Source organism: Ochotona princeps, chromosome 27 (assembly GCF_030435755.1).
Source record: "Ochotona princeps isolate mOchPri1 chromosome 27, mOchPri1.hap1, whole genome shotgun sequence".
Lineage (NCBI taxonomy): Eukaryota > Metazoa > Chordata > Mammalia > Lagomorpha > Ochotonidae > Ochotona > Ochotona princeps.
The window spans coordinates 9,204,995-9,230,072 of NC_080858.1; the positions used below are offsets into that span (position 1 = coordinate 9,204,995).

The 25,078-nt window shown below is 43.5% G+C and overlaps 1 protein-coding gene across 1 annotated transcript in view; it reads right to left on the bottom strand.

The window, feature by feature from the left end:
- The window catches only part of IRAG2 (inositol 1,4,5-triphosphate receptor associated 2), a 126,691-nt gene that overhangs the window by 72,393 nt on the left and 29,220 nt on the right, over window positions 1–25,078 (bottom strand). Inside the window, exons 9-15 of the mRNA XM_058655676.1 lie at window positions 23,401–23,451; window positions 21,944–22,021; window positions 11,765–11,821; window positions 10,207–10,266; window positions 10,038–10,102; window positions 8,634–8,733; window positions 4,717–4,865 (exon numbers count right to left, since the gene is read on the bottom strand). Of these exons, the coding sequence (XP_058511659.1) occupies window positions 4,717–4,865; window positions 8,634–8,733; window positions 10,038–10,102; window positions 10,207–10,266; window positions 11,765–11,821; window positions 21,944–22,021; window positions 23,401–23,451 (560 nt within the window). The remainder of the gene's footprint in view (window positions 1–4,716; window positions 4,866–8,633; window positions 8,734–10,037; window positions 10,103–10,206; window positions 10,267–11,764; window positions 11,822–21,943; window positions 22,022–23,400; window positions 23,452–25,078) is intronic.

The following is a 25,078-nucleotide window of genomic DNA, read 5'->3' on the forward strand; positions in this document are numbered from 1 at the left end:
GCTTTTACATGATGAATCTTTTCACTGCAAAATGACCATGATAGCCTGAACTGGGTTAGGCTGAACCTAGGAGCCAGAACACCACCCACATCTGCAACTTAGTTGGCAGGGTCCTGAGTACTTGGGTCATGTGATGTCCTTTCAGGCACATTAGCAAGACACTGATGGAAACAGAGCAGCCAAGACTCGAACTGGCACTCATGTGGAATGCCAGCAGCATCACAGGAGGTAGCTTAACCCGAAACATGACAACACTGGCCCCTCTCTCCTGTCTTCCACATACACCTGCTTACCCATCTGCTTTTCACCAACTGAAAGCAACGTGCAGCTGTCACGAGAAGCTGAGTATGTGCCAATGCCATGCTATCAGACTACCAAAACCATGTGCCAAAAGCAATCTCCTCCTAACCCCCAGCCCCCAGTCCCGGGGATTCTGTGGGAAAAACAGCATCTAGAGTCACACGTCCAACCATCACCCGCTCACACCTCAGGTCACTCAGATCTCCACTCTGTCTATTCCCCTTCACACAAGACACTCCTGGCCACTCTTCGTAAAATGAGACTTTCATGTCCTCTGTCTTCTCATCCTTTCATCTGCTCCATATCACTACCCACTATGTGGCATGAAATAATTAGATTTGCTCATTGCTTATGTCCATTACTAGTGTTTAATTCCTAGAGACACACAGTTCTGCCTTCTTTCCTATAATTGCCTAGCACTTGGGTGGGGGTGAAAGTGGTGGAAGGTGCAAGGAAATCTTGGCCAATGGCAGGCACTCAGATGGACAGTTCATAACTGACTTCCTCCCCACATCATCCGAGAGCAGGCTTTGCTTGCATTGCCTCTCCTTGACCTTAACATCCTTCCCCTGTGTCCCACAGCACATTGGAAGCATTCTCCACCCTGGCAAACAGCCCTGCAAACTCACCTCTAATGAATATTCCCTACCTCACGGAAACATGGAATTCTCTTCTTCTCATCCCCCACAAAAAGATTCTGCTCATTTTCTCCCTTGCAGTTAAAATCCAGAGTGTTTTCAATTGGGTCCAGAAGTCAGAGCTACAGCTATCTTAAAGTTGATAAGAAGTGTTTTACCCAATGTTAGGCTGCCCAGATTACAATCTCTGACGTTAGATCCCATCTGTTAAGGGGAAGGGGAGGAATAAATGAAACAGCACAGGCTTCAAAGTCAGACACATCTAGGTCTGAATCCCAGCTGTCACTTACTCCCAGTTGTGTGGCCTTGGGCAAGCTATGGAACCTCTCTAGAGATAAACACCAGCCAAATGCTTAGCACTACATCTGGTACAGTAACCTCTATACCAGATGCACTAACAAATGACACCTATTACCATTTAACTTGCTATGTGTCTTGTAGAATAATTCACTCACTTAGAAGGGATGATAAGGCAGGCCTCTCTCCAAATAGTTCACTGCTGCTCAAAAGAATTTCATTGTTCCCTTTGGTGGAGGTGGTATCTGTGGCAGGAAGCTGCATATCCACTTAGCCCACGCATCATACCGCTATGGGGAAGTCTGGGCACCCTGCTGTTCAGGGATAGCAGAAACTCATTTTCTGCAGAGTTCCTTCTGCTATTTGCCTCTAGGTACCCCGTTTGCTTATGTTTAAGGGAATTTTAGCTTACCTTAGTCCCTAGCTACATTTTGGCAGGGTACCATGTTTGAGTGATACACAACCATGTTCATTCAAAAAGTATGGCATAAGTTTTACATATGATATGAATAGCTATGTAAATAGCAATCAAACCGGCATCAACTATCTTTATTTAGTATGTGGTTCAGTGAGTGTGAAGGCTTCAAGAGCTTCCACACCATAAGAACTGTGGTGACAGGCTACTTCACATTTATTGTTCTATATACTCTGACTTCATTTAACTTAAAATTCTGTTGCCCAGTGTCGTGCATTGCATGCAGACGTGAGACACAAAGTCCCAAGGGCCTAGGGATCCACAAGCCCAGACTCTAGTTCTAATCTCCCATTAGTGGCTTGCAGGCTCTGAGCAGCTCAGTGTGCTCCTTAGGTCTCCGTCCTCTATGAAGCTATGAGGTCACTTGAGGAGCTGTTCATTAGCCAGCTTTTCATCACTGCAACAGAACACCTAAGAAACTACTGATGCAAGGAAGAGGTCTATTCAGACTCAGTTTTGCAGGTTTCCAGCCCAAGACCAAGCAGCCCAACAGGTTCTGCCTCTTGTGATGGCATTCCTTCTGGCAGAGTCCCAGAGCAGCACAGAACACCAGGTGGCAAGAGGGAGCAAGAGTCCATGTCATCCCACCAGGACTCAAGCACGGCGCCCCTCTAATGGGGTAGACCAAGGCAACCGCTTCCCAAATAGGCCTCACCTCTTGGTACCATTAACATGTGTCTTGGGGTTGGATTTGTGCATCATTTTCAGAGGCACAGATTTGTCAAGCAATATCATTCTGACCATGGCTTGCCAAAGTGCATATCCTCTTCAGGCAAAATCAACACTCATTTTGTCTTTAATAATCCCAAAGTGTTATCTCAGTCTGGTCTTAATTCCAAAGTCTCATGTGAGACTAAAGGCAAACTCTGATCTGTGAGCCTACACAAATCCAAGTTTCACACTTTCCAGCACACTAGAGTACAACAGACTCACAGTACACATATTTTCCCACTTCCAAACTGGAACAGCGGACAAGTGGAAAGAAGCAATCCAACTAAACAACATGAAAACCCAATGGGGCAGGCATTAAACCCTAAGGCTCCATGGCTGGCATCCCGGTTGCCCTGTGTTGGGAAGGCTCCTATGGGCTTAGACAGCCTATTCTGGCTTCAGTTATTCAGGGCTAGAGTCAGCTCTGCAGCTGGACACTGCCCCAGTGGGGGAACTTACCAAAGGGGGCTCTCCTTAATGGCTCTGGCCCTTGGGCAGGTCCCTGTCTGGGCTGCCAGCTTGTCCAAGACATCCTCAGAAAGTTTTGTGCAGGCCTATCTCTGTACCCTGCTGCTTTCTGAGGCTGTGCACTGGCTTCTCCTGGCCGACTGCGTGTTGTTGTTTTTGCTAAACCATCCTTGAGTCTCCAACTACCTTCACTCCCACCACTTCACTAGGTGTAGTCCCACTGGGGCCCCATGTGGCACAATGCTGTGGCACAATGTGGCCTGGCTTCCTAGGCTTGTCTTTGAAACCCAGGTGGAAGCTGCAAGGATGCAATAATTCTTGGATCCTGCACATCTGCAAACCAGCACTGCATGCAAGCTGCCACCAAGGTCGGCTGCCTGTGTCAGCCATTGCTGGGCCCACCTGCCTCATGCTTAAGATACATGGAGTGCTTTACTGATCCAACCCAGGGCAGCAAACCCTGCTAAGGTGGTCTTGGCCAGCTAAGCTCATGCCACAGTGCCTCCCTTTCAGGCTTCTTGCTACACTGGGAGGGCTGCCTCCTAGATTGTGATCTTTATCCCACTGTCTTGCCAATTAGCATGCAGCCATCTGCTAACTGTACTCATGTCTTTAGGAAGCAGTTTCTCTACTATAAGGTTCCAATCCTGCACACACTGCTTGTTCCTCACTCCTTCCCTGGACAGCCTGCTAATTTATTCCCAATCTTTTTTTTTTTTTTTTTTCTGCTGCTAGTTCTCAAAGTAAAATGGACCGAAAGTGGACAAGCTGCATGCCCCCATCTGAATGCTTGGCTATTTTTCAAATCACCACCACTCAAGCAACATATTCATTATTTTTCAGCCTGACCTCCCACAAAGTCGCAGACATGAACGTAATAAAGTCAGCTTCTTTGCCACAGTGAGACAAGGATGGCTTTTGGTTCAACTCCCAAGACAATCCACATTTCCACTCCAAACCTTGTCAGTATGGCCTGTTCTGCACACATTTGAATCAGGATTTTATGCTTTTAAAACCTCTTCAGATGTACCCGTAATGCTCCACTCCCAGCATTTCAGGCCTTCTCCAAGTGCTCCTCACACTCACATAACCTTTTCAGGTGTGTGGTTTCAAAACCTCCTTCACATTCCAGATCCCATGTATAGTTAGGCCCCACTTCCAGTACCACTTTCCTGCATCTATCAGGTATGTGTTATGACAGAAAACCTAACAGGAGTCTAGCAAGAATCAGCTTGCTGTGGCTCATGGATCTGGAGGCTACAGTCCAAGATGGAGCGGCCCTGTTGCCATGACCTCCAGCGCTCATCAGCTTGTGGCTGGGAGTTCCTCACAAAGTATCATGTCTCTCTCTTGCCACTATGGATGGGTCACTGGGCTCCCACCTTTATTTAGCATCTAATCCAACATAACCACTTCCTAAATGTTCCACTGTGAACTATCTCAATTAGATGAAGCTTCTACCTTTTTAGAACTATGAGCACAGGATTCTGGGAACTCAATGGGAATGAAAGCCAAATCATGTCCAAACCACACAACCCCTCAAAGGCTCCTTCTAGATAGAAGTCCACATCCCATAATACCAAATTACTGCTCTAGGAGAAAATAACTCATGTTCCTGGTCTTTACAAAGTCCACCAACTGCAACTTTGAACATCTAACTCAATCTCATACCTTTTTGCAAGATGAGCATTTCAAACACAATGTCTTTTCTGAAAAATTATCAAATCAATATGCACACTTATGTAAATAGTGAACTGAATGCCATGATATACTTTCCACAGGTCATGACACAAAACTCTACGTCTCTGATTTATAAATGACCATTACCTGGAAAGAAATTCTTTCTGGAAACAGGAATATTCCAGCTGGAATTTCTTCAAAATCTCTGTGAGTCTGATGAAATTTTTCTCAAAAGATTCTTTGCTCAGCATTAATCGGCACAGATTCAGCTTCTCTTCCATGCCACACTGGAATTCCTACAAGGAAGGTCAGAAAGCAAAGACCATCACACTGATACTAAAATCAGAGCAAATCACAGAAGCAAAATAAAATGCTGGACCACCCCAGCCCAGCGATAATCCCTATTACTGGATTTCCAATGCCTATCAGAATAGGTATCAAATCGCAATTATCTATAGACTCATCATCTTACTGGTTGATTATTGAAATTTAACAAGGATGTCTTAAGTGCCTAAAATTGGGTTTCATTTGCTTCTTCTCCAGTGGATTCCTGAGTATTCCTTCCCTTAATCATGAGAGGTGCTTCAGAATCAAATGAGACAAGGTGACATAGCTAGAATCCCAAGCCACAGGTCTGATCCGGCCTGAATTTCCCCAGCTGCAGCCACATAAAAACACTGTGAAAGTGCTGTTTAGGGCCACATTCTGTTAAGGGGTGTTGGTCCCGGCCAGCTGGTTGGTTGGTGGGTCGCTTTGCCCCTCATTTATAATAAAACCTAGTTTTGACTGCCATTAGTGAATGTAACATTATGTTTCAGTGGTCAAGTGGATGCAACACCTAAACCTGGGTTTTGTATGTGCTCTCTCTCACACTCAACAACAATCATGTTCCACCACACTTACAATATTTAATAAACAACACAAAAACAAGCTTAAGTTAGCCAGTTCTCACAAGGATAAAAATACTTGGTAAATTTAGTTGTTGTGTATTCTCTGTCCCTCCATTACTTCACACGCAATCTCCCTTTTTTCCCTTTCATCATGACACACCTTTCCTCTGACCTTCACTCTGTTCCATACCCAGAGTGCTACACAGCCCCCGACATGCTCAGCACGCTCCATCAGCCTAAAGTAGTTCAGGACTACGGCAGTATTAGACAAAGCATACCTAATAGTATCTAGGTTAACAAACCAGAGAAATACCAAGTATGGCACACTTACACTAAGTTTCTTCTCCCACTTCTCCTTTACAATAATTTCTGGATCAGTTACTGACTGTAGAGAGCTGTTCAGCAAGGATTCAACTTCAGAAATGTCTTCTTGCTGGAAAAAAAAAAATAGTTGCATCTCTTCAGCTAGGAATCTGGGTAAAAGGTTTAATCAACAAAAATTTTTTTAGACCAAAGCTATCTAAGTCAGTCAGGAAGATATTCTAGAGAGTTCTTCTTCATCTAATGCCTCGAGTGACTTTATCTCGGGATAGTGCCATGTACCACGTTTATGAGTGTGTACAGTTAAAATGTGCCATCGGTACGAGCCAATTCATGTCAGGTGCTGAGGACACACTGAGTCTATACAGATAGAATGCTTTTCTAGAATAAAACTTACCCAGGTTCATTCCCAATTCAGAGAAAAATGTTTTCACTCACTTTTTTTTTTTAAAGATTTATTATTATTGGAAAGCCGGATATACAGAGAGGAAGAGAGACAGAGAGGAAGATTTTCCCTCCGATGTTTCACTCCCCAAGTGAACCGCAACGGGCTGGTGCGCGCCAATCCGATGCAGGGAACCCGGAACCTCTTCCGGGTCTCCCACATGGGTGCAGGGTCCCAAAGCTTTGGGCCGTCCTCGACTGCTTTCCCAGGCCACAAGCAGGGAGCTGGATGGGAAGCGGAGCTGCCGGGATTAGAACCGGTGCCCATATGGGATCCCGGGGCGTTCAAGGCAAGGACTTTAGCTGCTAGGCCACGCCTCCGGGCCCTTCACTCACTTTTATCTGTCATCAATTAACTGCTAGCTAAGATACGCTAGGCACTGTGATAGGGTTTGAAAACACCAACATAAAGATACTGTTCTCCAAGTTCTCCATTTTTCTTGAGTTTCCAGTTGGAGTGGGGGAGGAGACTAAGCTGTTAGCAAGACAAAAATTTATAAAAGGAAATTGTCCAATAGATACGTGCTCAGCCCTTCAAAACTAAAAAAAGATACTGCACAGGACAAATCATCTGAAGAAGTCCACAGCTAATGTTCACTGTCTCCATACAGACTAAGCTAGAAAAGCATCAACTTCGGAAAGGTTGGGGGACAGCCTCCTCTTGGCCTGGGAGGATTCACTTGGGTCTCCAGCACAGAGATGTAATTGGACTCGGCAAGCGGGTGGAAGGCCATCATCACAGATATCAGATCTGCCAGTACACACATGGCATTTAGTAGCAGCTCTTCAAGTGCAACTGTGACTTCCTCTCTCTCTTGTTTGGTCTCTCTTACGAGCAGTGGCCTTTCTGGAGCCATCCTCACGCCCTGAGATGACCAGCTGATGAAACTGCACTGCTCCTCCTCTTCGGTCTGCAGCAACCTCCAAGAGGCTCATTCTCCTCACTGTTCGAAAACAGAGCTCAGGGATTTTTCTAATTGGGATTTTCTTCACTGAGTACCTCTGAAGAGCCTTGCAGAATCTTCCTGAATTCTAAAAAAAAAAGCCATCCATCTTTTCTGCCTAGGTTGGCCTCAACCACTTATTTCATCTTAAGGAAAACGAATTTATCTAATAGATAACATTGGTAAGTGGGAGCTAAAAACTGTTATGAACCAGGTGTTGATAACAGGGGCAGTGGAAGACTGAGAGGGAAGAAAAGTGGGTGGTGCCCCATCCATTGAAATAGACTGCTTTCTCGTCTCCCTCCCACACCCCGCAGACTCCCAGATGATTCACAGAGCACACCCGCCCACACTTCTCTCAGTCTGAGATCTTCCTTCAAAAAGTTTGTGGAAAATGGATTTAAAATACATCTACTGTGAAGTCAAAAAACAAATCCCATGCCCTGTATTTTCACACTACACACTTCCCATAAACTGAAGACCCTTGCGTGTATATCGTATTCAGCCTTCCTGTCTGTCAAATCAAGGACTCTAAGAATCTTATTTCCAGATGCCAACTGGAAAGCAAACTTTGAACTCCTCCAGGAATAAACTTCAGAGTAAGAACTCTGGCTGGCTGATGACCCCTCATGTGGAAGTCCAAAACTTTGAGTGGGCATCTTGACTTCCTTATCTCAGAGGACTGAGGATAAAAGCACACACAGCCAGTGACAGATTTGCCACAGTCTGTGAATCTGGCTTGCTTTCAGGAGCACAGTGAAATGATGAGCAGTGGAAACAAAATGTCACAGAAGCTCGGGACTCCACAGTGTCCAGGGCTTCCCGGGACCACATCGGAGAGAGGCAACATATGTTACCTCCCCATCCTTCGCTCAGACAGCTTGTGCCCACAAGGCATCCTTCCTCTCCTTTCAAGGTCTGTCACAGCCGTCAATAACAGGACAGTCTTACACATCTATTACCCACAGATGTGGAGAGACCATTAAACCAGCAAAAAGAAAGCAACCTGCTAAATAAAGCATTTCCTAAGATAACAAGTAACAGGAGCAGAAAATGCAAAAGAGCAAGATGAATGGGACCCCGGGATAGGGAAGAGCAAGGTTTCATCCACCAAAAGGCTTTGACTCTTTCCTCTAATGTTGTAACGATAATTACTGGATCTACAAAAGAGAAAATGGTTTTAAAAGTCCTAACTCACTGCTGCTACTCTGAAGTTTCTGGGAGAACTGAGATGGCAAAATAGATAAATAAATACTTACTTGCAAGTACACATCCTTAAACCCACAGTAGAGCCTGGCTGTAGCTTTCAGCCACAGCTTGAACATGATCCTTTCCCTCAGGCTATGAGTCTCCAGACATGGATTCTCAAACAAGCAGCAAGCTGTGGACCTCCACTGAACACCACACTGCTGCCTGGTGGGGGAGGCAGATGTCCTTGACAGCAATTTCTGCTGGTACTACCTACCTGTGCACACTGAGCGAGAACAAGCTCGGAAAGCAAAGACTTTCCTCCTCCCGAGAGGATACTGCTAGCCTCTCCGCTAGCAGTCAGCTGGATTCCATTTCTGGAAAACAGAGATGGTAGCAAAGTTGCATTAGGGGCACAGCTGACATTCTGTGTGAAGTCACCAGCGAGTGCTCATCATCTAGCCATCAGCAAGCACCATGTGTGCCCAGGACTATGTGGGGACACTAAACAATAGGAAGAAAAATCATTTTTAAAGACAAAAGGCAACAAAACAGTTCCTGTTCTCCAGGTGATACATAGTAGAGATGTAGAGATTCCAAGAGGTCATAAAAAAAAAGTGTCCTTCCCACTTACAAAAGAAGAAGAAGTAGTAGTAGTAGAAGTAGAGGCAGCAAGAGCACAGCAAGTAAAATCACAAATATCCCATGTAGACACTAGTTCAAGTCCCAGCTGCTCCACTTCCAATGTAGCTCTCTGCTGAAGTGCCTGGGAAAGCAGTGGGAGATGGCGCAAGGGCTTGGATTTGGCCATGTCCACCATCTAGGCAGTGAACAAGCAGATGGAAGATATCTGCCTCTCCCCCTAACTCTACCTTTCAGATACATAGATAGGTAGATGGATAGATATAGATAGGTATCTTAAAAATTAGAGATTTTCACTAAAAATCTAGATTTCTAATTCTTCTTCCAGGATTAGAAGACACTGGCGCACAGGATCATGTGATTCTGATGTAACAAGGAGCTGGAGCTGGACAGAGTGGCCTCCTCTGCCTTTGAGTGGGCACTGTTGTCACCTCATTTGCCACCCACACAAGAGAAACGATGCCCTTCCTCCACTGGCTGAGTGACTGCTGTAGATCCTGCACAGCAGCATCTGACATACACTCAAACCAACAAATAACAAGGGGTGATGTGTGTTAGGACAGTGGTTGGACAACATGCCGTGCTTGCATTCAAAAGAAATACTTACTTGCAAGCTGAGGAAACAAGCCAGGATTGCCATGGTGGACTGGAGATTTGTGTTCCCTGAAAATGCTTAAGTTGATGTTTGAACCCCACTGTGTGCAGGGCTTCTGAGGTGGAGCCTCTGGCAAGCCATCATAGTGAGTCTGGAGTCCTGCTGAGGGAAGTCAGGGGTCCAGATCCCACAAGAGGACCTTCCCCAGACCCCAGCCTCGCTGACATCCTGACCCCAGGATGAAAACTATGAAAAACGAATGTTTATTATTGTTACCCTGAGCTTAGGCCGTCATCAAGGGTCAGGGAAATTTGTAATGAAGTTCTCGTGGAGATAAGCAGAGAAAACAGTCAACAAAGGCAGAGGAAAGAATGGAGTCACCCCAAGAATGGCACATACATCAGGGAGCCAGTACCTCGGGGTGAAGGGTTGCACTATACATACATGATGAGTTCCTGCTGCAAGCGCTGTACCTCACAAGCCAGCTGGTGCTTATCCCCTCGCAAATTCTAGAATCACACGCAATATTAAGATGTATGTGTTAGTACAGTGGGTACTTCACACTTAAACTGAATTATCACACCTTGCAACCTATGACATTATTGCAATATACCTCGATAACACTGCTGTAGTCTATGATGGTTGACTGCAGTTCTTCTATACTTAAATCCTTCTGAAAAGTAGAAGTGTTGGTCATCAGAGAGGACAGAGGACACTGAATCATACTTAGTAGACAGTCCGTGCGATGCACTTAAGAACTTCAAATGCCCAATCACCATGTGTGCTTTCTGCAATCTCATTATCGAAAAACTGAACTATGGGGCTGCTGTGCTGTGGTGGCACAGCAGTTTAAGCTGCTACTAGGGATGCCCACATCCCACAAGATAGTGTGTGGGATAGTGTTCTGTCTCCATGTGCATCCAGCTCCCTGCTGAAGCTTCCGGAAGACAGTCAATAATGACTGAAGAATTTGGGTATTTGTTATCCACATGGGAGACCTGCAAGGAGTCACTGGCTCCTGGTCTTGGTCAGGCCACACATCAACTGTTGCAGACGTTTGGGGATTAAACCAGTAAGTGAGAGATTTCTTTTGCCCCTGTGTTTAAAAAAACTAAGATCTAAAAATATAAACACAAGAAGTACGGGCCAACAGGGCAACTCAGTCTAACAGGCATCATTACATTCTGGGTTTGGGTCAATGGAATCAAATCCTGAAGGCTGATCCTGAAACCCAAATGAAAATTACAATTACGATACAGCTTAGAAGAAAAGACCAATATTTGTAGCTCACATGAAGGCATCCAATGCTCTCTAACCCAACTGACACCTTCGTAAAAATCACCATTCTGTAATGTATGAGCAGAAGGTCCAGACAATGAAGGCTGGGCATGTAATTTCACCCTAAGACCAGCAGTACCTGAGACAAGGGAAGTGCTTAGTCAATGCCTAATGAGGGCTGGCAAGCATGGAGCAAGATGCAAAGATCCACATTTGGGAGAACCTGTGTAGCCACTGCTATCTTAACAGCATTACTCAGAGAATACCATGGTGAAGAGGTGACGTAGTACCATATTCAGTACCCTGGTCAAGGTTGACATGGAAACATAATACACGGGGAAGGGAAGAATACCAACGACACTCTTTCTTTACATCCCTTTCTTGGGCTGTGCCCTTTCTCTGTCTCTGAGCCTCTACACCCAGCAACTCTGCAGCCAGCACCTTTTGTGACCAGGTAGAAAAAGGTCATAGAATACAGGGAAGAACAGGATGCTGTTATCCGTCTATCCAGCTGTTCAGGCAGCCAATCAAATTAGGTAGTCAATAACCTGGGGGATATAATCTTTCCAAAACAATGACTGTGTATTTGTGTAGTTCTCCATTAACTTCTATCTCCATTTCTAGTGAGTGACCGGTAGCCTGGCACGTTAATACTGGCTGCATTTATGTCTGAACACCACCAAAATTTAGGCAGGAAACATGCCAACTTCTCCCAGATGGAGAAGCCACCAGTAGTTGTCGCTCAGAACATGCTTATGAAGACTGAAAAGGGAAGCCTGTGACATCACAAGAGAGTCATATCTTTCCACATTGGTGCAGATACCCCAGTGACCTGTGCCAGGGAGAGAGCCAGCCAATCCCACAGGCCTCCATGAGGGAGGGATGGTACCAACCTTCCGTATGCTTGCATCTTTATTAAGCAAAGTGTCCTCATACGTGTTCAACTGCATCTGAAAAGGAAGCAGATGGAGGGCAGGACACTGGGACACTTCTGTGCTAAAAGCACAGGGTTTTACAAAATCATCCCAGCAATAAAAACACATTTCTGAAACCTCACAAATGTGCCCAGTTTTCCTCCCCACAGAGAACTTTCCCATCCTGCCTCAAAGTGACACTTCTGTAGCAGCTGCTGTCCACACTTAAGCCAGCAAGGAAAGCAGAGCTCCAGCTAATGGGGGCTCACCGCAGGTCACATCAGGCAGGACTTGGCTGCGTCTCAGATTCACTCAACCTCTCTAGCCCTGCCCACAAGTCCATGCGTGCTGAAGTAAGGATTCATGGTCTTCACTTTCCTCAAGAAAATTTACTGCTACAGGGGACACAGACATGGATTCCAGGAGAGGACACAGAAGATTTTTTTTCTCCTTTCAAACTCATAAGTTAGAGGGGCCAGCATTGTGGAAGAGAGGGTTGGGTCACTGTCTGCCACTCAACAGCCCATATTGATACTGGTTCAATTCCTGGCTGCTCCACTACCCTACCAATCCAGCCTTCTGCTAATTCACCTTGGAAAGCAGCAGAAAACGGTTCAAATACTTGGGATCCTGCTCCCATGTTGGGGATGCAGATGGTGTTCTAACCATTTCTGCCATTTGGGGAGTAAATCAGTGGATGAAAAAATCTTTCTCCCTAATTTTGCCTGAGATAGAGACAGAGAGACAGAGACAGACAAACATTAGAAAGCACCAAGATTTCTTCCAGAGAATTCTAAGGATGGATCATTTTTTTTTAAACCAAAGCAGGCTTGTTAGTATATGCTTATCCAATCACCAAATGCATGTACTGACTGCATTGAGAACCAGGGGAAACAATGAACACAGTTAGCAATGTGAGCATCATTGTAACCACATGATCAGGTGTCTCTCAGGGTTCTAAAATTACTCCCAATCATCTGAGATTTCAAAAGGCGGATGGAATAGATCTAATTAGCAAACCCATGTAATAGATGAGAAATTGGAGACTTAAGCTTACCCAGTCGCATAGGGAATAAAGGTTGCAGAAGGAGAATACAGTATCTCTGTTCATGTCTTTCCCTTTTTCCACTAGTTTATCACAGTTGTATTTCTCAAAGGCAACTGCTCCCAGTATAGGACTCATCTCTCTATAAATTACATCCAGTGTCATGCATGTACATGTATATACACACATGAATTTTGGCTACTGCTAAGAAACTCAAAGTTTTATGCATAGATACAGAACAGATAGTGAAAGCAGAAAGCCTTGTAAAAACACAAAGGAAGGCAAAAATAAACAGAATATTTATGGAAAAATAGCAGGACCCAGTTGCTACTCATCAATAACCACCTCGAACATCCCAGCCCTAATTCTCCAACTGAAAGACAGACTGGCTGGATGAATTTAAAAACAACAAATGAAAAACAAATACGACTCATCTATATGCTACCTACAAGAAACATCATCTCACCAACAAAGATACACACAGACTGAAAGTAAAAGGTTGGAAGTATATATACCCCATGTTAATGGAAACAGAAAAATAACCGTCCTAATGTCAGATAAAATAGGCTGTAATGCAAAAGCTGTTAAGAAACAAAGAAGAGCATTATGTAATGATTATGAAATCAATTCAACAGGAAGAGGTGGTGACCGTGAATATGCATGCCCAAGTGCTAGGGCACTTTTTTCTTTATCTTATTTTTAATTATTTGTTTTGGATGTTATTTACACAGTTGAGAAGGATGTATGCTTATGAGGACTACTAATTAAGGTGGAGAGGGTCAAGGCATGTCAGAAGGTGGGTAGAACATGGTTGGTTTCATTGCTCCAAGGTTGAAAACATCTTTCCAAGGACTAAAGGCTAACAAAGTCCACCTTACTGTATCTGTTGCCAAGACATTTGCTGCCGAAGCTTGGCCACGATGAGTTGTCCAACTTATTCTTTCTACTCTCTGGCATGGCACTCAGTGTCCTCTGCAGCCCAAAATGAACTGGCCGTCTTGTCCTCCATGTGTAGCTGAGCATGCCAACCACTGAACAAGCATCAGCAATTGAGGCAGGTTAGTCCCAGTGTATACATTGCAAAGTCAGACCACAAATCCTATGATCTTCCCTGTGGCTGAAATTTTGAGACCAGTGGTCCAGTTGGAGGTTCCCCAAGAAACCTTACCTGCGGTGACCCCAGACCTAATTTCTGTGTGTACCGGCTAGTGCAGTTTAGTCAGTTTAGTCCATCACCCCCATCAACCTACACATACACTGGGGATTGCGGTTGCCTGGTCAGTTCTGTCCTCAGTCCCAAGTCCTATGTAAACCAACAGTTGCTGCAGCCTAGCCCAATCTAGCCCACACAAACCTAGCCCTTGTGCACACCAGTGGGAACTGCAGCCTTCAGGGTAAGCCCAATAATCCCTCGAGGACTGCTGCCAGCCCTGGTTCCTGCATGTGATGGTATATGCAGATTAGTCCAGCCCATCCTGCATCCCATCCAGCTCTCATACACAGCCATGAGAACTTCAGCTTAACTCAACCCATACCATCCCACACATATGCTGAAGAGTACTTGCTGTCTTGCACAGCCTCGTCTGTTCCCAGCCCTAGCTGACATGCTCATCAGCAGGAGCTGCAGCCCAGCAGAGGAGGGACATTCAGTTTACAAAACAAATGTTAATGGGTTTAAAGGGAGATAGAAACTCCAGTTTAATAATGGGAAACTTCAACACCCCAATTTCACCAGTGGACAGATCAACCAGATTTTTTTTTTAAAAGAAAGAAATCCAACATGATGGACAAATGGAGCTGTTATCTGCAGAATATCTATCCCACAGTTGCAGAATACACATTCTTTTCATCAATGTGTGGAGCTTGTTCTAAGACCAATCATATGGTAGGATGCAAAGTAAATCAACAAATTTTAAAATGTTCTAGTTATACCATAAATCTTTCCTGACCACAAGGTAATAAATCAGGAAATTCACAAATTCTCGAAACATATGTCGATGCATGGAGACTGAATAACATGAGTATCACAGAAGAAATCAAGATTGAAAACAAAAAAAACCCTTCTGGAAATGAATAAAGATAAAATATAACACAGCAAAACTTACAGGATCCAGCAAAAGCAGTGTTAAAGGGGAAGTGTAAAGTAATTATCGCCTGCATCAAGACATTGGAAGTCATCAAATAATTCATCTAAAAATAAATCTCCAGGATCTGGAGAAACAGGAACCAAACCCAAAAATTTTATGAGGAAATAAGCAGATAAAATGTAAAAGACATGAGCAAGAGGAAGCAGCAGCAGCAGCAATAAGAAAAACCCCTCCCCAAATACAAAAGATCAGTGAAATAAAGAGCTTCTGAAAACAAAATAAATACACCACTGGCCCAATGAGCCAAAAAATCAGGGAGGAAAAAGGAAGAGACCCAAATTAATGAATCAGAGATTTTTTTTTGAAGGAGCTGTTAACAGCTGACATTACAGGAGTTATCAGGAATAGCGGCCAACAGATGTAGGCTAGTAAATTGGAAAATAAAGAAATTAATAGGGCCCGGAGGCATGGCCTAGCGGCTAAAGTCATTGCCTTGAATGCCTTGGGATCCCATATGGGCGCCGGTTCTAATCCCGGCAGCTCCACTTCCCATCCAGCTCTCTGCTCATGGCCTGGGAAAGCAGTGGAGGATGGCCCAATGCATTGGGACCCTACACCCGCGTGGGAGACCCGGAAGAGGTTCCTGGTTCCCGGCTTCAGATCAGCACGCATTGGCCCGTTGCGGCTCACTTGGGGAGTGAACCATCAGATGGAAGATCTTCCTCTCTGTCTCTCCTCCTCTGTATATCTGACTTTGTAATAAAATAAATAAATCTTTAAAAAAAAAAAGAAATTAATAGATTCTGGACACATGAAATCTACCAAAACTGAATGAATCATGAAGATACAGAAAGCTGGAATTAACCAACACCTACAACATAGATTCAATCAGCAATAAAGTCCCTCCCAACAAGGCAAAGTCCAGCACCAGATGGCTTTCCTGCTGAAATCCAACAAAGTTTTCAAGAACTAATTGTAATTTTTCACAAACTGTTTCTACAAGGCCAGCATTATTTTAATTGTGAAACCAGAAAAATAAAACAGATATCTATAGACCAACACCCCTGATGAACATAGACACAAAAATTCTCAACTTGCTAATCATATCCAACAACTCATCAGTAAGATCATCTGCCTGGACCAAGTGGGATTTACCTCTGGTATGCTGTAGTGACTCAATAGACACACATGAGCAAATGCGATATAGCACATTAACAAACTGAGGAATTGAGCCCCTTAAGATCCTATCCTGGGGTGTGGGGAGGGGGCCTGCTCTCGCCTCTCCCCCTGTGGATGGCTTGGAAAACAGAAAGTACCAACCTCTTTCTCCCTTACCTAGCTTATCCCTTCTCAGCCCATCTTTGAAATCCTCACCTTCCAAATAAACCTTGCCACTTTGTAAGCTGTGCTAGTGCCTGTGTTTAGAATACTTTTTAAGTAAGGGACAAGAACCTAGAAAATAAATATTAAGCCCTAAACTAGACCACAACATCTCCTCCTGCAGTTTAGTCCATGCAGCCCTTGGCGAATGTTTATGTTCTGTTGTATCTTTCCCTCCCTGCACCTGGCTTCTGATGCTTCTGTTTTCTCAAGGTCTGGGATGTGGGGAATGATGTTCAGGAGGCAAGTAGAAGCCTTCCCTGACTGACTCCATTGACAACTGACCACAGACGCCATCTCGTGTGGCAGCATCCACACTTTCCCTTTTGTTTCTCCGGCAATGGTGGTGGGCAATTGCTCAGTCTCTCCCGAACCACATACCACTGGGATCGACCCAGCAGTATTCCCTGACACTAACAAGGTATGCCCTGAAGGACCCAGCCCTGATACCAGTACCCAATCAAGTGCCTTGAATGCAAGTGCTGGTTATCACCAGGTCCTAGTGTCACACAGTCTCCCTATCTTACCATACAGTTTCCTTGCCCTGCTGTTATGAGAGTAAATTGCTTACATAAAGCAACTCACTGAATGGAGGGAGAGGTACAGCTTGCTTGGTGAGGTCCTTCATCACTGGCACTTCTCACTGGACCCATGAGGTCATTCATTTCCCTTATAGAGAACATTCAGATATCCTGTCTCAAGGGGTTTCTTTTCCAGAAGTCTAGGCATGGGGTAAAAAAGCAACTACAACCTGCTTGGAGCTTGTAGACTGACCAACTGAGGCCCACCTGTCAACCGAGCACCAGCATAACTGAGAACTGGCACTTAAGCAAAACATCCACCGCTCTGCCCCATCCTCAGTCCCTTTACCTGATCCCTTGGGGAGCCCAGAGATTAAGTGATAGCTTCCTGGCTCCTCGTGCTGTGCTCTGGATTAAGCAACTTGTTTCTCCTACCATCCCAGTGCCAGTTTTAGGGATTCCATAGCAAAGCCTCCAGGATGTTGTAGCAAGGTTCTTTTCATGCCTTCCAGCCATCCTAACTTCTGAGTGTCCAATAGCTCCCTGGCAAAGTTCACCTCCACTCTGTTAAGTACTTGAGTTTCAGGATTTTCTCAATCGTATTGTCCATCCCTGCTCAGTCATCAAAAATGCCAACCAATTCAGAACCTGCAGGTTGACCTCAATCAGTGCCAACCACCTAAGCTCAATCTCCCTCCCTCACACTTCAAAGAAAAATGTTTTCTTGTGTCATCTCTTAGTGAAGGCCCTCTGCTGCTCCTCTAGCATCTCATCAGGAAATAAGAGACCAAAATGGCAACCTGAAAAATATTGTCCCAGTAGGTCTTTTTTATTCCCCTTCTTACTTGATCTGGGAGAGTGAGACTGAGCAACAGTTTAGCATTCTCAACGCCTACACATTTCCTTCAAAAAACTCTTCTCTCCCCTTTTAGTATATTCTGAGACAAGAGCCCAATTGTGCAAAGGTGTCTTGCGTTTTGGATTCCACCTAGGACATTGTTTAAATAATTTCATGTTTAGGATATAATTGGGCTAAAATTAAATTGCTGTAAGTAATATTAACATGGTGCCTGGTGATTAATACAGGAATTATTCGGATTTTATCTTATCTATTTCATATTTTAACTAATTCTATCATTTTAAAAAATTCAAACTGCTAAGGCATCCTGACCTTTTTGGCCATTAAATAAACTGATTTAAAATTAAAAATAGTTTTTGAAGCTTTACATGCTTGTAAACAAAATTGATTTAAGATTTTTTTCCTATTTCATGGTAATATTAAGGTTCTCAATCAACTATATAAGAATATTTTAGTTTTCACAGTATCATTGAAGACCTACACTGGGTAGATGAAACCTACTTTTAGAAAAGCTGGAAGGCAGGATCAAGTCATTGTACATGTTTTTAGACATTCTCTTACATATATAGAAGCAGTATGATCATGCCAGAATAAAATATTTCTTTGTACTTAATACTTCATATAGGTGATGATCATCTCATAGCAACCTCAAAGTAGGCCTTTAAGACACACCATTTCCTTTTTATTAGAAGCTATTACGTACTCCCAATACTTTTTCTTAAAAATCATACAAAAACTAGCTGCAGACATTTGCGAGACATATTATTTTTATCTACTATGGAAAGTTACGTGAGATCTGTAAACATTCCAACTCTGCACTCTTGTTAGGAACACAAGGTAAGCTTAGTTAGCACAGGGTATCTTATCACAATACACAAGGTCCAAGTATGGTTACTTTTTAAGCTCTGGATACATTTTCCCATGATGTGAAAGTCATTAGGGTGTTTAGCTTTACAGTTTATTTTCCCAACATCCAAGTTGGGAGAAATAAGTGGAAGAAAAGGAAAGATTAAAAACCACCTCCATGACACCTGGCAGTTGTTCCTTTGTTGTTGTCACAAACACTGTGGCTTAAGAGGAAAATTTTAATCAGAATATCAAGGTTCCCTGCAACCATATTTTCAAATTCCCTGTTTTTCTTAGTTTCATATATATATACATATATATATGATTTTATTTATTTTATTGGAAAGTCAGATATACAGAGAGGGGGAGAGACAGAAAGGAAGATCTATCTACTGACTCACTCCTCAAGTGGCCACAACAGCCAGAGCTGAGTCAATCCGAAGCCAGGAGTCAGGAGCTTCTTCTGGGTCTCCCACATGGAGGGCAGGGTCCCAAGGCTTTGGGCTGTCCTCGACTGTTTTTCCAGGCCACAAACAGGGAGCTGGATGGGAAGCAGGCCTGTGGGACATGAACCAGCACCTATCTGGGAACCAGGTGCGTACAATGCAAGCACTTTAGCCACTAGGCTACTGTGCTGGGCCCAATTTCATATACTGATGTGCAAGTGTAGTAGCTTTGTGATACTTAGAAAAATGCTGAATATGACTCAGCAAGCTGCTCACAGAATTAGAAGAAAATTTCTGTAAAATTTTGTTCCAAGTATTGTGGCAACAGTATAATAGTGAAATACTACGGAGAGATAAAAACTGTAAGAGTAGTTCAATAGGTGCAGAGACAGCATTTGAGAGAATGTAATATGCTCTTATGATTAAAAACCTTAAGCAAACTGAGTATAGAGGGGACATTTCCCAACACGATCATAGCAATATATGACAAATCCACATCATAGTGTATGAGGAAGCGTCAGGCGCATTTCCACTAAGATCCAGAACCAGACAAGGACGCGTTTTCACCACAGCTATTCAATACTGTTCCAGAAGATTCATCCAGAGCTTTTAGACAAGAAAGGCAGAGGAACACAGTGGGAAATCAGGAAGTCCAATTGTACCTGTTTGCTGATAATATCCTGCACACAATGAACCCAGAGACTTCACTGAGAGATTACTGGAACTCAAGAGTTTGGCAAAATTGCCAGATATTAAAAAATCAACACACAGGAATCAATCACCTTTGCACACACACACGTCACAGTTGAGAAGGGATTTCAAGATCAGTGTTGCAATAGCTACCAAAAACTATATACCTAGCGATAAGTTTCACCAAGAAAGTGAAAAATTGCTACAACGAAAATTATAAAGCATTTAAGAAACAGATAAAATCTTCCATGCTTATGAATTGAGTTAATTTCATCAAAATGTCCCTCCTGCCCATAGCAATTCGCAGCTTCAATGAAATCAATTAAAATACCAAAGATAATTTCAGATCTAAAAAAACTGTCTTAAAATTCATATGGTACCTGTGTCATGGCTCAACAAACTAATCTCCCAACTTCAAGTGCCAGCATCCTATACAGGTGCAGGCTCATGTCCCAGCTGCTCCATTTCTGGTCCAGCTTCCTGCTTACAGCTTGGGAAAGCAGAGGAGGATGACCCAAGTTCTCGGGCTCCTGCTCCTGCACCTATACTGGGAAACCCGAACAAGTTCCTGGCTCTTGGCTCTGGATTGGCTCAGTTCTGGTCATTGTGACCATAAGGGAGTGAATCAGCAGATGGAAGATCTTTCTCTGTCTCTCTTCTCTGTAAATCTACCTTTCCAATAAAAATAAGCAGATCTTTAAAAAAATTCCTGTGGTAATACAAGAGAACTTACTAGTTAAAACAACCTTAAACCATAAAAGTAAAGCTGTAGAAATTGAACAACCTGATTTCATGATGCACTACAGGGCAGCTATAATCAAAATTATAGTACCGGTGTAGGAATAAACCTATCTACCAATAGAAGACTAGAGACCTCAGAAATTAACTCACATGTGTATAACTGAATTATTTTTGATGAGTGAGTTAAACACAGTTGCTGGAAAGACGACGGTTTCTTCAACAAATGATGCTGGGAATATTGAATCTCCACGTGCAAAAGTATGAAACAAGATCCCTCACAAACTCCATACAGGAATGGATTTGCTTCTAACAACTGACTGATGTGTATATCACAATGGATCAGGGATCTAAATCTAATGCCCAAGATCATCAAATTACTAGAGAAAAACCAAGAGGAAACACTGCAGGTATAGGCTAAGACTTCATGCATAAGACACAGCACAGTGGCGAGGAAACCTAGTCTACATTGTTGGAAGAAATGGAAGAGAGCTATCCCAAGCCTCCAAGCATCAAGCCATGTCAAAGAAGGCGGAATGCTGATTACCATGTGTTTCTTTTTTAAATCAGTATATAACATATACACATACTGAAATGTTACAGGAAATGTCAGATATGTTCAACTATTGTTAAGAAATAGTGTTAGAACGGAGTGAAGGCATTTGAATTCTCATACTCTGCTGGTGGAATTAAATGACGAAGCCATTTTGGAGAACAGCCTGACAAGTTCCTCTTAAATTTAAACGCAGTCATTGTCGCCTGACAATTCTGCTCCTTGTAGATCGTCACGCATCACAAGCAGCACTACAGGCAACACTACAGTCGGACCCAGGCACAACCGTACACACCTTACAAACTCAGTGTGTGATAGGATCATCCTTCTAAGTACATGTTCCATGCTCACACAATAGTGGGCTCACCTAACACATTTCTCAAAACACACGCCCATCTTTAGACAACGCTCAAGAGTAAAACGCCTGTCCACACAAAAACTTGCCAACCAATGTTCACAGCAACATTATTTACACTCCATTTCAAAAATAGAAACCGAAAATGTCCTCACCTAATGAATGGCTAAGCGAATTATTCAATTAATGAAGATTATTTAGCAATGGAAGGGTATACAGTGCTAATAGAAACCATGACAAAAGACTGTTTACAAGCAATGTCCACAATAGAGCTGTATACACCCAGAAAACTCATTAGTGAGTATCTAGTGTTGCAAGGGGAGAAACTAGCAGAGTAACAGAGGAATTTCTTTGAGGATAAGGTCTTAAACTTGACCTCGGTGATGTTGCATACCTGAATAGACTAAAACCCAGTGACTTCTATCCTTCAAGTGAATTTTAGGTGACACGAATTACATATTACACATCCGTGAGGTTGTTACGAGAGAAACTGCCTTTTCAATCATCCAAACATTTGTACAGTGCAAACATCAGAATTTACCAGAAAACGCATTTTATCAATTGCTCCTTTACAACTTCACAGAATAATAATTGGTTAGACAGAGGGAATAATTTACCAGAATTTGACAAGGGCTTACTTGACATTCTGCCTCCGTTTTCGACAACGCTTCAATCTTCTTTTCCAGTTCCTCTATCTCCACGATGTTCTGAGTATTCTAATAAAAGACAAAAAAAAAAAAAAAAAAAAAAAAAAGACAGCAGTGTTAGATTCAGTACCCCAAGGAAAAGACCGTCACATCCAAAGTCTCCCTAGCGAGTGCCAGCCCACACGACCACTCCACTGCATCTGTCCATGACCATCCTGAAGCACTCTAGAGCGAGGTCATGTGCCTGCCTCTGCAGCTTTGCCCCTGCTCTATTCTGCAGCCAGCTCCCTGGGCTGGCCGGCCCTGCCTAGGAGCAGCTGAGCTGCAGCCCTGAGGCTCCAGGTTTGCTGTCTGCCCCATCTGGAATGTTCTTTCCCTGATAAACCCCCTTCCCAGTTTGTAATCAGAGGGTGACATCACAATGCTGCTTTCCCTATCCACCCCAGTTTAAACGGCACTGTTGTCTCTTGTTTTAACTACAGCACTGGTTATCATCTCACCCGGGAGTTCCGCAGGGTTACTTTGCTTCTATCCTCAGCAGCGCCCATAAGTGCCTGCACTCCAAGGTTTTTCAACGCTTCTTTCATTTGAATTTTTAAAAGTTTTCCACTTGCATGGATAATTGCAAAAGCAGCAAAGTCTCTGTCCAACATAAAAATCCCACCTTCTCTTCAACCATATCATAAGCATAACAACCAAACTTGTTTAAAACTATCTTTATATATATAGGCATCCTCTCAAAATGTGCAATGTCTGGAATATTAACTAGCATGATGTTTAACGTGCATCTGAAATGTGTGAAGCATTAGTTAATGAAACGTAATTGCAGGTAACTTAGAGTAAGGACCAGTACTAAGAGGTGTGTCAGCACTTGTTTGAACCGCAACAAGCTTGTAAGGTGTGTACAAGAAAGCAATGTTTAGTCTCCCCTCCCCACCCCCCACTCATCTGTAAGTGGGAAACACTAGAGCAGCTGGAGACAGAGCCCCACTGAGTATAACAAGGGGTTCAGTTGAGCAGACTAGACTGTTGAGGAACAAGACCCTCTCAGTGCTCTGAGCTCCAGCCCGAGAGAACCGGGCACTGCTTGTGCACCCTCGCCTGGGAGATGACCACCTCCTCACTGTCCTTCCTGGTACTCTTTCCAGGAGGACATGCCCTCCAACCCGAGACTAAGAGGTTATGGGACCTTCAGGTAAGGGGATGATAAAGACTTAATATTCAATGTGAATGTGAATTAGGTGAGAAAGTAGAATTTGAATTAAGTGTGTTGTTTGCATAAGAATAAAGCATTGAAAGGCAGCACTGGCAAGTCTCTTAACCCCTCATAACAACCCTTCATTTGACAAACCAACAGGTTTTTTGTCCCCTGGGAGCCTGAATCAACACATAGGCTTGCCTGATCTCCCTACATTTGCTTCTGCCAATGTCTGTGGATTACAACGTACCTCTTCCTGGAGAGTCCGAATCTTAAGAACTAGGGCTCGGTTTTCTGTCTCCTGATTTGTTGTGAGGAAATGGGAAAGAATTTAATCAACAAAATATTTTACACACACTTACCCCCTAAGGCATTTGACATTCCTTCTCTTTACCAACTTCATAAAGTGACAACGACAACACTTCGATGAGCTTAGTCTGAATGCTTCCACTATGGGGTTCAGCCTGGGCTTGCAGTCTTGGGGGATCTGTACGAAGTCACTGTTCCTGGAGCCAACCTAACTACACAACAGGAACACGCAGCTGCTTCCCCGCTACTTTGCGACCACACATCTAAGACAAACAGTTGTAAACTCTGCTACTGAAACGGCCCTTGGAACCAGAGACCTTATATTGAAGCTATTCCCAGCTGCAATGTCACCACAGAGCATGCACATAAAAGCTACTTCATAATTAACAAACCCAAATGCAGAAGAAGAATTGTTAGAAAGGAATGTATTCTAGGACAAGATGTTTGCCAGAATGTTAGCAGCAAATCCTGCGGGCAGAGATCAAGATAAAGATTTTATGGGAGGTTTTTCTTTGTTAATACACATCTTCCGAGTTTTATAAAATGAGAGAGCACTGCCTTTATAAGATACAAATGAAAAAAAATCTCAGGCTAGGAATTCATTGATATAAAAACCAACAATACTAACCATGTGTCTCATGAAACTTGGAATCAGAAGCCTTGAGTTCAGTTCCAGCGCTACCATTTATCAATCAGTAATGAACACACCATGTATCTTCCATCTTTTTTTTTTAAGTTAAAGGCATAAATGTCCACTTCCTAACTCACAGAATTTGTGTGATTAAACATTACATTTTTTCTAAATTATAAAAGTACTAGATAATTTGAAGGATTAGGATTCTAGATGTAGGCCTCTATTTATCAAAAACAACAAAGACATTGAAAGCTTCCTGGCTTCTGGCTCCCTTATCCTTCCAGCCCCAGGCTAGGGAGCGTGGTCATCTTATCCAGGAGGACACTGGGAGGAACACTGGTCCCTGCTTTGCATGGGTTAGCATGCTTTAGGAGCCACATCTTAACAGCAGGTGGTCCCACTCCTCAGCAGAGTTCTGACCCATATCCCCAGCACTACCTCCATGTGGTTGCTTCTCGGTGCTCCCATGGTGTGTGTACCTCCAAATACATTCAGAGTGCCCCTCGTGGTCACGAAGCACCTGATCCTGCAGGATTCTAAAGCCCATGTCTTACTAATGAGGCCAAAGCTATGCTGACCAAGGCTGTGTTTGCTGCAGGAAGCCACAAGGTTCTGGCCAGGCCTGCAACCCAAGTTCCCACGCAGCTGACAGATTCAACCAGCAGTTCTTCAGTCAATGTCTGAAAGCAAATCGGTCTGAATGGCTTTCAGAGTTCCCGCTTCCTAGTTGGCAAATCTATATCAGTGTACTGCTGTGACCGACCATGACGTGGAAGACACCGGTGTGCTCAACAGCAGTTTCACATTCTCAGTGGGCACAAGTATTTCCAAAGAATCTGACTCAAACCTTAATCCAAGTAAGTTTTTGATCTCAAAGAACGGGTCTACGCTTACCTAGTGGAAGAAATGAGCTTTAGGGCTTCTCAGTAACATGACTGGACTGGAAAAATTCATTTTCTTATATAAAAAAAAAAAACAGAAAAGG